The following is a 14542-nucleotide window of genomic DNA, read 5'->3' as shown; positions in this document are numbered from 1 at the left end:
TCTACTACTCCAGACATTGACCCCGTTTTGAACAAATTTTTAATGAAATCTGGTAAAAACCCTAAAAAAGGGATAGACAGAAGTTTTAGGGCCTGTCAGGATAAACTCCTTGACATGCTTGGCCCACTGTCAAAAATTCTTGATTTGGTGGAGGAATCCTCTGTCACTCAGAGACCCGTTGATACGGAAGTTTTAAAAGGATGGGCTCAACGGGCAGTATGCTTTCTTGGCAATGCCAACGTAGCCCTATCCACTGAGCGGAAACGCTCCATCCTTATGAGGATTGACCCCCAATTGACTAATTTGGCCTCAAATGAACCCCCTAAACCCACAGAAGGCCTTTTATTTGGGGAAGAATTTATTCATGAAATGAACAAATATGTGGGATTATTTTCTTCCATTAATAAAGCACAGTCAAATTTAAAAAAGGTTTTCTCTAATCGAGTTTTTGGAAGGGCCGGAAAGGGAAGGAGCCGCTTTTCCGGCCGTTCTCAACCATTCAGACATTCCTCAAGAGGCTCCTTCCCTTCATATCAACAGTCCTATCAGCATTCATATCAACCACCCTATGGACCACCAACTTCCAACCCCTCTCCATTCTTCCCATACCGAGCCCGACCCTGGAGGGCTAGAGGCCAACGTGGAGTGCCAAGAGCAAGACCTTCAGCTTCAGGTAAGTGCACCTCTTCCTTTCAAAACTGTTCCATTGGGCGGAAGGCTAGTCCATTTTTTGACAAATTGGACTATGATTACCTCCGACTCATGGATCCTAAATACTGTTTCAGGCTTCCAAATAGAGTTTGTATCTCTACCCATTCAACCTTGTCTTCCTCATCCAATTCATGTATCCTCAATAGATCAAACTTTGATCGACTCAGAAGTGGAAGACCTTATTGCAAAAAATGCCATTTTATCTGTCCCTTTGAATTCTCCGGGTTTTATCAGCAATCTCTTTCTTGTAAAAAAGAAAGACGGAGGTCACAGACCTGTGATCAACCTAAGACTACTCAACAATTTTGTTGTGTACAGGCATTTCAAGATGGAAGGTATCCATCTTTTAAGAGACATACTGATAAAAAACGATTGGCTGATAAAAATAGACCTGAAGGATGCTTACCTAACGGTTCCTATTCATCCTTCTTCCCAACCTTACTTACAATTCCTGTGGAACAATCAAAAATGGCAATTCAATTGCCTTCCTTTCGGCCTTTCTTCAGCCCCTTGGTGTTTTACCAAACTGTTAAAACCTATAGTCGCCTTACTCAGAAGCCGAGGTGTACGTCTGATTATTTACCTCGACGACATTCTCCTAATGGCTCAATCAGAATCTCTTCTTCTTTCCCACAGGGATTGGACTCTGTCGCTTCTTACCAGTTTGGGTTTTCTGATCAATCACAAGAAGTCTGTTCTTCTCCCATCTCAGGAGATGGAATTCTTGGGATTTTTGATCAACACCACGTCGACCACTTTGAGTCTTCCACCCAGGAGACTGAAAACTATACGGAAGGAAATCTGTCATGTTCTCCACAAAGAAACTATTTCTCTGAGGACAATTGCTCGTATTGTGGGCCTTCTCTCAGCATCCATTCAAGCTATTTTTCCGGCTCCCCTACATTATCGAGCCCTCCAACGTCTGAAGATTCGTCATCTCAGGGAAGGTCTAGGATACTCGGACGAGGTTCGTCTATCCTCAGATGCCAAAGAAGAACTTCTTTGGTGGCTATCCCACATTCAAGCATGGAATGGAAAGGCCATCTTCAATCCAAACCCGGATATCATTATAGAATCAGACGCAAGTCTGAGTGGTTGGGGAGCGCGTTGCGCCTCCCTCTCTACTGGAGGGAAATGGTCTCCTTCCGAATCTTCTTTACATATCAATTGCCTGGAGCTTTTGGCTGGGTCCTTCGCATTAAAGAGCTTTGCAAAGGATTCCTCTCACTGCTGTGTTTTATTACGCATGGACAATATCTCAGCTGTCCAATATATCAACCATCTTGGTGGGACAACTTCGAAATCCCTTGCCGAAATTGCCAAAGATTTTTGGCACTTTTGTTTAGAAAGACATATCACTTTAAAAGCGGAGTACCTTCCTGGAATTTCCAACTCAATCGCAGATTGGAACTCTCGTTTTCTGACAGATTTCAGCGATTGGAAACTCCATCCGGTAGTTTTTCAACATATCAACGAACTTTGGGGCCCTGTCAAATTAGACATGTTCGCTTCTCGTCTGAATTGTCAAACCCCTCGGTTCTTCAGTTGGAGACCAGATCCAGAAGCCCTAGGAGTGGATGCCTTTCTTCAGTATTGGCCTCCGGAAGTTCTTTACGCATTCCCTCCATTCAATCTTATTCCAAGGGTTCTTTTTCAAACATCTCTTCGCAAATCCACCATGGTACTTGTCACACCTTGGTGGCCAACTCAACCATGGTTCCCTCAACTTCTACATCTATTAGTAGACTATCCTCGTATCCTTCCTGTCATTCCGGATCTCCTCCAGGACCCTCTTGGCAACTTCCATCCTTTAATTCTATCAGATCAATTGACTCTAATCGCTTGGTTGATATCGGGCATTCCAGACCAACCTCTCCACTTTCTCTCACAACTAGAGAATTGCTCTTTGAGGCTTGGGCTCCAGGTACCAGATCTGCTTACAGATCGGCCTGGAAGATTTGGCTTCATTGGTGCTCTCAACGGGACCTGGATCCCATACAAACTTCTGTTACCAATATCTTGAACTTCCTTTCTGCTTCTTTTGAAGAAGGTAAGGCTTATAGAACTATCAACCTCTACCGCTCAGCTATCTCCGCTAACCATTCGCTTATCAATTCAATACCGGTAGGTAAACATCCATTAATTTGCAAACTCCTTAAGGGCATACGTTTCCGTCGCCCACCTTTGCCTAAATATAGTTCTACTTGGGATGTTAATATCCTTTTAAATCTCTTTTTATCCTGGGAAGATAACGATTCCTTGTCTCTTAAATTACTCTCTTTCAAACTTACAGTTCTTCTATGTTTAATATCGGTTAAACGTGTTTCTGACGTCAGAGCCTTGGATATATCAAGAAGACAATATTCCCCTGAAGGGGTTCTCTTTACGGTTTATCGTCGGACGAAAACGAATTTACATTCAGTATTCTATCCAGCTTTTCCTCTCCAACAGAAACTTTGTGTGGTTCAGTGTCTACAATCTTACGAATCAAAAACTAATTCCCTACGTTCCCCTTCTTCTTCACAACTCCTTATTTCCTACTGTAAACCCCATAAACCGGTTTCTTCCACCACTCTTGCCAGATGGGTTAAATTTACTATGGATATGGCTGGTATAGATACTTCAAAGTTTGGCACTCACTCTACTAGAGGAGCGGTTTCGACAAAGCTGTTTCAATCTGGTGCTTCTCTTTCTGACATAATTAAAGCGGCCAATTGGTCTTCAGATTCCACTTTTAAAACTTTCTATTTTAAGCCTGATCAACATGTATCTATGATCCTATTGTAATGTATTATTGTAATTTTATTATTCCTTACTTTATTTAATATCTACGTATACTGTTAAGCTTTAAACTAGCATAATAGGAGCGTTTTGTATTTATATAAAATTGGAGATTTTCCTAGCCTTGGTAAAGGAAAATATAGATTTTATTAAAGACAAAACGCGAGTATTATCCCTCCCTATGTCCCATCCCTTTAATATTTGTTTGTGTTCTATTTTTTCCTAGCTGTTTGACACAATCAACTATCAGACATTTGAGGACTTCTTCATGGATTTCTCCCTTCTGAAAGAAGTCTTCATACCATTGCAGATGTTTGCCGTTGTAGTTTTTACGATTCTCTGCTCGTATTTCCTCCTGTTTTAAGAGACTACTTTCTGGTTTGGATCCCTTCCAAGTTAACTGTTCTCTATTGATGTGGATTACCTAACTTCGCTGCAAAGAAGAGGAAGATGTATTATTAACTGTGACTTACATATGCTATACCACACTCTGATTGGCTGTGGTCATGTCAGCATGTATGGTTACGCCATGTCATGCTCTACGTTAAAGTTTTTTCAATGTAATATTTCATTAGTTCTTTTGCTGCTGAGTTTTAAGTAAAAGAAGTAAAGCATAATACTCGCGTTTTGTCTTTAATAAAATCTATATTTTCCTTTACCAAGGCTAGGAAAATCTCCAATTTCCGCAAATGTTCTCGAACGTGCGAACCAGGCGAACTGCCATAGACTTCAATAGGAAGGCGAATTTTAACTTTTTCTGGCCATAATAGTGATGGAAAAGTTGTTTCAAGGGGACTAACACCTGGACTGTGGCATGCCGGAGGGGGATTCATGGCAAAACTCCCATGGAAAACTACATTTAATCCTTAAAGGGCATAAATCCCCTAACATTCCTAAATTGTTTGGAATAACGTGCTTTAAAACATCAGGTATTATGTTGTATCGATCAGGTAGTGTAGGTCTCCAGGGCAATCCCCGCTCCTCCAGCTGCTGGGACGGTGGGGCTCTCGTGCTGAGGAAGTGTCCTGGCTGCAGGACTTGCTGGAGCCTGAGCGGTGCTGACAGTTGATCTTGCTGCTGCTCTGTTAACCCCCTCTCTGCTGGCCTGTGCTGAGACTTCAGCTCAACATCTCCGCAGCGGAGGAGAGTGTCTCCCCTGGTTACGTGGTCAGCCTGGATATCTATAAGGTTTTTGATTTTGAGTTGCACTATATTTGGTGATTGATGCATATCCTCCGCTTCGGACCTGCTTTTAGGAAATGCCCCCCCCCCCCTTGCCACCGTTTGCAGGGCCATCACCTGGACCGTGTTTCGCTTCATCTGGGGCAAAATGGACAGAGTTAAACAGACTGTTATTTACAAGGAGCCCAGCAAGGGTGGGAAGGGGGTCCCCGATATCCCCACTCTGCTGCGAGCTTCTTTTGCATGTGTCAGCGTACAGAGGACTTTGGTAGAAAAGAAAGGCTACGCGGGCAGGTCCATGTCCCGCCTGTTTCTCCTGCCCCACTGGAAGAGGATCGGCTGGGACAAGTGGGACAGCTCCATCCCTTACAACTGGCACACTCCCTGGTACTATGGGGATGTTGTCCATTTGACAGGGGAAGACTATCTGGAGGGACTCAAGCCCGATATGTGGAAGCCTAAGACTGTTTACAAGCTCATCAGAGCTAAGGACTTGCTGGAGCCAGTTCCAGGGCTCCTTAAGGCCACAGCAGAGATTGTTTGGGACAATGTAGCCTCTGCAAGGCTAATCAATGGACACAAGGACTTGTCATGGATGGCATTCAGGGGGGACTATCTCTGAGGTCATTCATGCATGTCCGTGGCCTGTGCAAAACCAGGTACTGCCCCAGGTGCCCCTATGTGGAGGAAACATCTATGCACGTCTTTTGGCAGTGCCCCTTTGCGCAGGGCCTATTGAACGCCCTGGAACCTGAATTTAGAGACTCAGTACCCAGGAACTACCTATTGTACCATTTGGTGCTTTACGCTTTGCACCATGGGCGTGTAGGAACGCCTGAAATGTCCACACACCTTCCGATACCCAAGTTGTAAATACAGTGTACTTCCAGTCAGCCTTGTTTGTGTATCACCGAATGGCGCTTACCAGGGGTTAGAAGTTACAATTGTAAGGGACATCCCTGAATGATTAATATGGAGCTGCTAATTAAAATTATCATAATACATTAGAGTATATTGTGTATCCCTTATCTTGTTATGTGGTTATAGTAAGTTTTCATTTACTCTTGATTTATATGGGGGCATGTGTTCTCCAAAATGAAATGCTGAATAGAGAAATACAAAGAAAACCACTACAACATGACTTAATAATTAGTCTCCTAAGTACATTGTGTATCCAGTATATGAGCTCTGCCAAGGGAGTGTTTTCTGTAATTCTTGCATTGCCACTGACAGAGTAGCCATACAAAACAAAATATCGACATTTGATATTCATACGCAAATTACTGTTCATTTTAACAGAGACATCAGAAGTGCTCCCAGTACTGTTTACACATGTTCTTATTTAAAACAGTAGACTTTAAGCCAGGAATGAGCTTTGGTAGTTGTACTTCTATAACAATGACTTTGGGTTAATCTGGATACAAAGTAAGGTGTCCCCCATTTGTAACCATGAGTCCTGTACAACTGCTCTGATCCTTAGCATTTCCGCCTTGGAAGAGTGTAGACAGCTGTACATTGTTTCTCTCATCAGTCTGTACTGACCAAATTGTATTTGCACTGTCACAGTATATATTAAAAAGGAAAGAGTAACAATGTTAATACACTATACTGTTTTGTTTGTTTTATTTCTTTAATCGGGTGAAAAGCCTAAGTTGTATTGGAATTGATGGGGATTTTTTTTAATTGTCTGCATTATTTCTAATAAACTATTAAGAGACTTAAAAAAAAGAAAAAAAAAACTCCCAAGTGTGAAGTGAACTGACTGATTTTATTTCACAACCAAAATTTTTTTTTGTTTTTTTTTTTAAATGTACACTACTGTTACACCAAATATGACTTGCACTAGTGTGACACAGAACCCTGTAGGCCCCAAAACACAAAAGTGTAAAGTGATCTGACTGATTTTATTTCACAGCCAAAAAAGTTTTTTTTCCTCAAATTTACACTACTGTTACACCAAATATGACTTGCACTAGTGTAACACAGAGCCCTGCAGGCCCAAAAACTCCCAAGTGTGATGGAAACTGACTAATATTATTTCATATGTTCGTACGGCGCGGCGGATGCGAACAAGCTATGTACACAGGGAACCGTTCGCCGGCGAACAATTTGCGACACCTCTAGCTACTACTACCAGTGGCGTTGCTAGGGTTGGTGTCACCCGGTGCGGTAGAAAATGGTGTCACCCCCATACCTACCCCCCCAGTAAGTTTTTAGCCTGTTGTGACAGACACCACTGTTGTAGCGCATTGTGAGAAATTCCAGTATAATAATCAGATATACCAGTTGCCACGGAATGGGAAAGTGTTAAAGAAGTTTTCACCATTGAAATATACAGCTCCCAGAATTACTTAAAGGGGTACTCCACTGGAAAACATTTACTTTTATATCAACTGGTGCCAGAAAGTTAAACAGATTTTTAAATTACTTCTATTTAAAATCTTAATACTTACAGTACTTATAAGCTGGTGTATGCTCCAAAGGAAGTTGTGTAGTTCTTTCCAGTCTGACCACAGTGCTATTTGCTGACACCTCTGTCCATGTCAGGAACTGTCCAGAGCAGGATAGGTTTGCTATGGGGATTTGCTCCTACTATGGACAGTTCTTGACATGGACAGAGGTGTCAGCACAGAGCACTGTGGTCAGACAGAAAATAAATTAAAAAGGAAAATAACTTACTGTGAATCGCTTATACAGCAGCTAATAAGTACTGGAAGGATTAAGATTTTTAAATAGTAATTTACAAATCTGTTTAACTTTGTAGCACCAGCTGATTAAAAAAAATGTTTTCCAGTAGAGTACCCCTTTGAGCAGTGGTGAGGTTATGCTGGGAGTTGTAGTTTCACTGACCTAACTGTAGAACTGACAAGTGACTACAGCTCTGATGTAGAGAGGAGAATGTACAATGGTATCAGTGACTACAGGTGACATCTTCTCTATAGTGAGGAGAATACACAATGATATCTGACTACAGGTGACGTCTTCTCTATAGTGAGGAGAATACACAATGACATCAGTGACTACAGGTGACGTCTTCTCTATAGTGAGGAGAATACACAATGATATCAGTCACTACAGGTGACGTCTTCTCTATAGTGAGGAGAATACACAATGATATCAGTGACTACAGGTGACGTCTTCTCTATAGTGAGGAGAATACACAATGATATCAGTGACTACAGGTGACGTCTTTTCTATAGTGAGGAGAATACACAATGATATCAGTGATTACAGGTGACGTCTTTTCTATAGTCTTCCCTTATCTAATTCAGATGGTACATACCGCCAGGACTTGTTCCAGCTAAAACTTCTCTCTGCAGAATGTGATGCCCAGACGTCTCCTCACTATGTCAGCGCATTCTCATCCTCTATATGAAAACAATTATTATTATAAACCTGAGAGACACTGTATCTTTTAAATATAATACTACTATACACTATACTCTTTGATTATAAACCTTCCATACACTGTACCCTCTGAATATAATACTACCACACACTGTACATTCTGAATATAATACCAACACATACTGTACCCTCTGAATATAAATCTGCCACATACTGTACCCCTGAATATAATACCGCCACACACTGTACCCACTGAATATAATACTACCACAAACTGCGCCCTCTGAATATAAATCTGCCACATACTGTACCCTCTGAATATAAATCTGCCACATACTGTACCCTCTGAATATAAATCTGCCACATACTGTACCCTCTGAATATAAATCTGCCACATACTGTACCTCTGAATATAAATCTGTCACATACTGTACCCCTGAATATAAATCTGTCACATACTGTACCCCTGAATATAAATTTGCCACATACTGTACCCCTGAATATAATACCGCCACATACTGTACCCTCTGAATATAATACTACCACCCACTGCGCCTTCTGAATATAATAATTAGAGTTGAGCAAACTACAGTAAATTCAACTCGTCACAAACTTCTCTGCTCAGCAGTTGATAACTTTTCCTGCATAAATTAGTTCAGCTTTCAGGTGCTCCCGTGGGCTGGAAAAGTTGGATACAGTCCTAGGAGACTCTTTCCTAGGAATGTATCCACCTTTTCCAGCCCACCGGAGCACCTGAAGGCTGAACTAATTTACGCAGGATAATTCATCAACTGCTGAGCCGAGAAGTTTGTGACGAATCGAATTTACTGTAAGTTCGCTCATCTCTAATAATACTACCACAAACTGCGCCCTCTGAATATAATACTACCACAAACTGCGCCCTCTGAATATAATACTACCACAAACTGCGCCCTCTGAATATAATACTACCACAAACTGCGCCCTCTGAATATAACGTTGCCATACAGTGCACCGTCTGAATATAATACCACAACCGCAGTAACACCCCTCAACATCCGTTAGCTGATGCTATTACGACGGGAGGGGGGTATTGGTGGTGTTGCTAGTGGATGATGGGGGTGCTACTACTCGGGGGGTGTTGCTGGAGGATGATGAGGGTGCTACTAGCCATCCCCCCTGGCAGTATCATCCCCATCATCCATCGGCAGGATCATCCTCCTGGCAGGAGCACCGCCATCATCCACCATCAGGATCTGCTGATGGAGGTGCTGCTGGGGGGGGGGGGGGGGGTGTTGCTGGTGGATGATGAGGGTGCTACTGCCAGGGGGGGGGGAGCATTAGGTAGGCAGCAGTTCCCCCACATTAGGTAGGTCGCAGTTTCCCCACATTAGGTAGCATCTATTCCCCCCATTAGGCAGCATAGATTCCCCACATTAGGTAGGTCGCAGTTTCCCCACATTAGGTAGCATCTATTCCCCACATTAGGCAGCATAGATTCCCCACATTTGGTACCAGTTCCCCCACATTAGGTAGGTACCAGTTACCCCACATTAGGTAGCAATTTCCCCACATTAGGTAGCACAGATTCCCCACATAAGGTAGCATAGACTCCCCACATAAGGTAGCATAGACTCCCCACACTTGGTAGTAGTTTCCCCACATTAGGCCGCAGGTTCCCCACAATGGGTCAAAGTCTCCCCACAATAGATTGCTGGTTATACACCCCCCCCCCCCCCCCCCCCCACACACACACACACACACACACAAAAAAAAACACATACAACACAGAGAGACACACACACAAACACACACACACAGTCAGAGAGACACACACTCACAGACACACACACACACACACAGTCACACACACATGCACACAGTCACACACACACACACAGAGTCACACAGTCACACACACACAGAGTCTCATACACACACAGAGTCACACACACACAGAGTCTCACACACACAAACATAGATAGAGACAGACACACACACTCACCCATCCAGCGCAGCGCTCCTTCTCACCGGGCGCCGTGCGAGTGACGTAACTGACGTCCTCCTGCGCGGCCATACGGTGTGACGTCAGGCCGGCGCAGACGTGGGAGCGGAGGCCGGGCACAATGCTGGTGAAGGTGAGGGGGGTGTGATGATGGACGGGCGCACAGTGCAGGAGAAAGAGGGGGGTTGCTGATGGGACGGGCACACACAGCGCGGGGGGGGTTGTGCTGACGGATGGGAGGCCGGTCGGGCACAGATGGGGGAGGTTGTGTCTGTGTAGCTTGGGGGGTGCGGCTACGGAGCGTCTTGGTGTCACCCCATTAGGTTGGTGTCACCCGGTGCGAGCCGCACCCCCCGCACCCGGGTCGCAACGCCACTGACTACTACTACTACTACTACTTCTACTAAAGGGATCTGCTGCTACTACTACTACTTCTACTAATGGGATCTGCTACTACTACTACCAAAAAAGGGCTGCTAATACACTGCCTTAAAAAGCTGCTGCTACAACTACTTAAATTGGGGTTGCTTCTATATAGGGGTCTCCAACTATATACAGAGGGATACAAATGGGCTGCAACAATATACAGGGGACTACTATCTTCAGGGGCTTCTGCCGAAAAGGAGTAACCCCTACCTATAGGAGGCTGCTACTACCTACAGGGAGTAACTATCTACAGGGGACAGGTATCTACATGGGGACAAACCTACAAATGCCACCTACCTTCTTGGGGCACCTGCATAATGGGTGATACTATGTGAAGGGATTTGTCTACCTACTGAAGCGACCTCACTAAATGGGATAGGGACCTACCTACTCTTCCACAATTAACAAATCTACCCACTGTACTATGTGACACCAACAATGGAGATTATTATTACTGTTTGAGGGCACTTTAGGTACTGGAAACATGCAGAGCCTAAAATGTTTGTCTGGCAGATTCTGTGAAGACAAGTTGTGTTTGAAAGAAATCATCATGACGGTCTTGGCTGGATGAAGAAGTGAACCACTAATAAAGTGAAAAGGAAAGTGAACGACTCCAATTTGAAAAGACATCATCTGCGAATCACCCAATGTTATCTGCACTATATTTACTTTAATGGTTTACAGATCCTGTGTACAGCTACTATTAACCATTATCTAGTCACTGTATGGGGAAATGCTGGTATTACTGGTAATATTGGTATTCAGAATTTAGTCAGTAACAGTATGATAGTAATATGTATGGTGATAATATTCCTCCTTATATACCAGTGTTATTTGGTGACTATATGATTTTATTTTAGAGGTACATATGTTTATCATGTTTTTTTTTTATTACTTCATAATATGTACCCTATTATACCCAACTATGATTGACAGTTGCCCCTCCCCTTTGTGGCTCCACCTTCATATAGCCACACCTATGTCAGAAGTGAGCTGCTAAATCTAAAATGCCTTGGATTATTTTCATTCCCTGTCTGGCCATGGTGACCATGACCGGGCCGCAGCTCCTATATATATGTAACATGGCTGACAATTATAATAAATCAGTGAGAAGAAATACGAATGACTGATCTGTGTAAGGAAAGACTGTACAGAGGTTTTGTACATGAAGATCTAAGATCAGTGTGAAGTTGTCATTATTCTCTGTAGGTAAATGTATATGTATTATGTCTTATGGGGTTTATCATCCAGTCATCCTGTTATGTCATCAGCCGCTCAGTATCACAATCACATCTATAGGATCAGGTCTGAATGACATCACATTCATCTGAGATCAAGCAGAACCAAGTCTGTAACAAACCCCTGAATGCTCTGGTGGGTTTATTTCTATTTCTGTCTATATCATGCTTCAGTAATGTGTTTTCTTTTATAAGGAGGAAGGAGGTTTTTGTACGGCTCTGTATCACTGTGTGAGAGGAGTAATATAACTCTGCTGACAGTGATAATCTGCTATATCATCTTCTGTCACTCCTCTGATGGTTAATGTATAACTAGATCCTGATCCAGATCCAGTGAACCTGTCTGGGACTCCTGTATGTCTGTTGCTTGTGCTATAGATAAGAAGTTGTGGCCGTTGTCCTGGTTTCTGTTGGTACCAGTGTAACCAACCGCTTATACCAGAACTTGATGTACATGAGATGGTGACTGTATCTCCTGGGGACACAGACATATAATCTGGAGATTGGATCATCATAATCTCTCCACAGGATCCTGAGGATACAACAAAATACATTACGAAATATTACAATAAAAGAATACAAAATTAAAATCTACAACACATAAGAATAAAGTAAAATAAATATAAGTAGATTGTGTAGATATAATACAGATATTACCTGAAATGAAAACATAAAGAACACAAAGCAGATATGTCAGAGAAGCCATATTCCCTTCCCTGGTGTATTACAGACACGACTCAGTGAGTTATAAGACCAGGTGTTTATATAACATGAAAGTCTAAAGGAATGTAGAAGTATAATATGTAAAACAGCAGCAATGCAAATCTACACACTTCCATTTCCTAGATACAAGTTCTCTGTGTCGCCCAATGAGATTGTCTGTAATAAAACAAATAAGAGACAACTTACCATTGAGGCAGATCATGGAGCTGTAAGAGACACCTCAGAGAGGACAATAAGGGGGGTGTGAGGGGTTGGCAAACTGGACATTTTTCAGGGGGGCTAAAAGCACAGAAATCCCAGGAGCAAACTAATATTACTAAGAAACCAGTACCTCATATTTTAGTATTATGTGTAAACTAAATGGGAGTATCAAGTGGCCATTTTATTTGGATATTGTTAAATACAGAAAATTTATTTTAGTATTGTGTGGGTCTAATAATAGTAAGTGGAGACTTTACTAAGATAATATTGTTTTTATATGCATTATAATATTAACCCCTTAAGGACTGGACCCTTGTTCACCTTAAAGAGTAGCTCCCGCCATCCTTTTTTTTTCTTTCTATCCCTGCCTATTACCCATCTATCCCTAACCCCCTCCCTGCTTTAAAAAATGTTTTCACTATGTTGAAAAGGCTTTTTTGCCTGCCTGGTAGTGTGCTCACTACCAGGCAGACTTCCCCAGCAGGCACCACGTCACTGATGCCTGCTGGGGTGGGCAACTTCTGCCCTTAGTTCATCTATATAGGGTGCCTCCAGCTGTTTCACCACTACAACTCCCAGCTTGCCCTGTCATCTATTGGCTGTCAGGGCAAGCTGGTGTTGTAGTGTTGAAACAGCTGGAGGCACCCTGTGCAGAAAACAATTAGATAGGGCCATGGGCGCGGCGCTACCCCATTCTCTCCGTCTGTTCCCCGATCCCCCCCCCCCCCGTGTTAAAATGCCAAACCCTGCTCTCCCCCCAACCCCCGCTCTCCCCTAAAACACATTCATACATACTGCCAGATAGTCCGGTGTGAGGTGAAATTTCCGAACCAATGCACAGGTCAGCAGCAGCGGCGGCGTCATGAGTCATGAGTGGCCGGCCAGCCAGGGAGCCAATGCGCTCGCTGCCTGTCTGATTGACAGGCAGGGAGCTAGCGCAGGTTGAATGAATTAGGACCGATGCCCGGCCGGCATCAGTCCGAATTCAGGCGTGACATCACGCCAGCCTGCAGCCGGCCACTAGGAGGGAGAACCCTAGTGGCCGGTTTTCAAATGTTAATTAAAGCATTTTAATTAAAAAATAATAAATAAATAATGAAAATGTATTAGAGATATGTTGTAGTACATATGTACTACAACATATTAAAAAAAAAAGATCATGACAGTGCCCATTTAAGGACTGAGCCCTTTTTTGCAATTCTGACCACTGTCACTTTAAGCATTAATAACTCTGGGATGCTTTTACCAATTCTTCTGATTCCGAGATTGTTTTTTTGTGACATATTCTACTTTAACACAGTGGTAAATTTTTGTCATTACTTGCATCCTTTCTTGGTGAAAAATCCCAAAATTTTATGAAAATTTTGAAAATTTAGCATTTTTCTAACTTTGAAACTCTCTGCTTGTAAGGAAAATGGATATTTCAAATAAATTATATATTGATTCACATATACAATATGTCTACTTTATATTTGCATCATAAAGTTGACATGGTTTTACTTTTGGAAGACATCAGAGGGCTTTAAAGTTCAGCATTAATTTTCCAATTTTTCTAAACATTTTCTAAATCTGAATTTTTCAGGGACCAGTTGAACATGAAAATGAAATTTGTCAAACACCTGTGGGGTGTTTAGGCTCACTATACCCCTTGTTACATTCCGTGAGGGGTGTAGTTTCCAAAATGGGAGTCACGTCTGGGTATTTATTGTTTTTGCGTTTATGTCAGAACCACTGTAAATCAGCCCCCCCTGAGCAAATCACCAATTTAGACCTCAAATGTACATAGTGCGCTCTCACTTCTGAGCCATGTTGTGCGCCCGCAGATCATTTTCTGCCCACATATGGGGTATTTCTGTACTCCAGAGAAATTACATTACACATTTTGGGAGTCATTTTCTCCTTTTACCGCTTGTGAAAATTAAAAGTATGGGGCAACACCAGCATTTAA

General features: G+C 42.6%; 1 gene segment (V, D, J or C); it reads right to left on the bottom strand.

Annotated features, from left to right (window-relative positions):
- Nucleotides 1–11894: 11894 nt before the first annotated feature.
- Nucleotides 11895–12394, bottom strand: LOC130277362 (immunoglobulin kappa variable 1-39-like). The segment is given in 2 exon segments: nucleotides 11895–12202; nucleotides 12328–12394. Coding segments are annotated over 2 exon segments (357 nt in total).
- Nucleotides 12395–14542: the final 2148 nt, after the last annotated feature.

This window comes from Hyla sarda, chromosome 1 (genome assembly GCF_029499605.1).
Source record: "Hyla sarda isolate aHylSar1 chromosome 1, aHylSar1.hap1, whole genome shotgun sequence".
Taxonomy (NCBI): domain Eukaryota; kingdom Metazoa; phylum Chordata; class Amphibia; order Anura; family Hylidae; genus Hyla; species Hyla sarda.
This window is presented reverse-complemented; position numbering and strand designations above follow the sequence as displayed.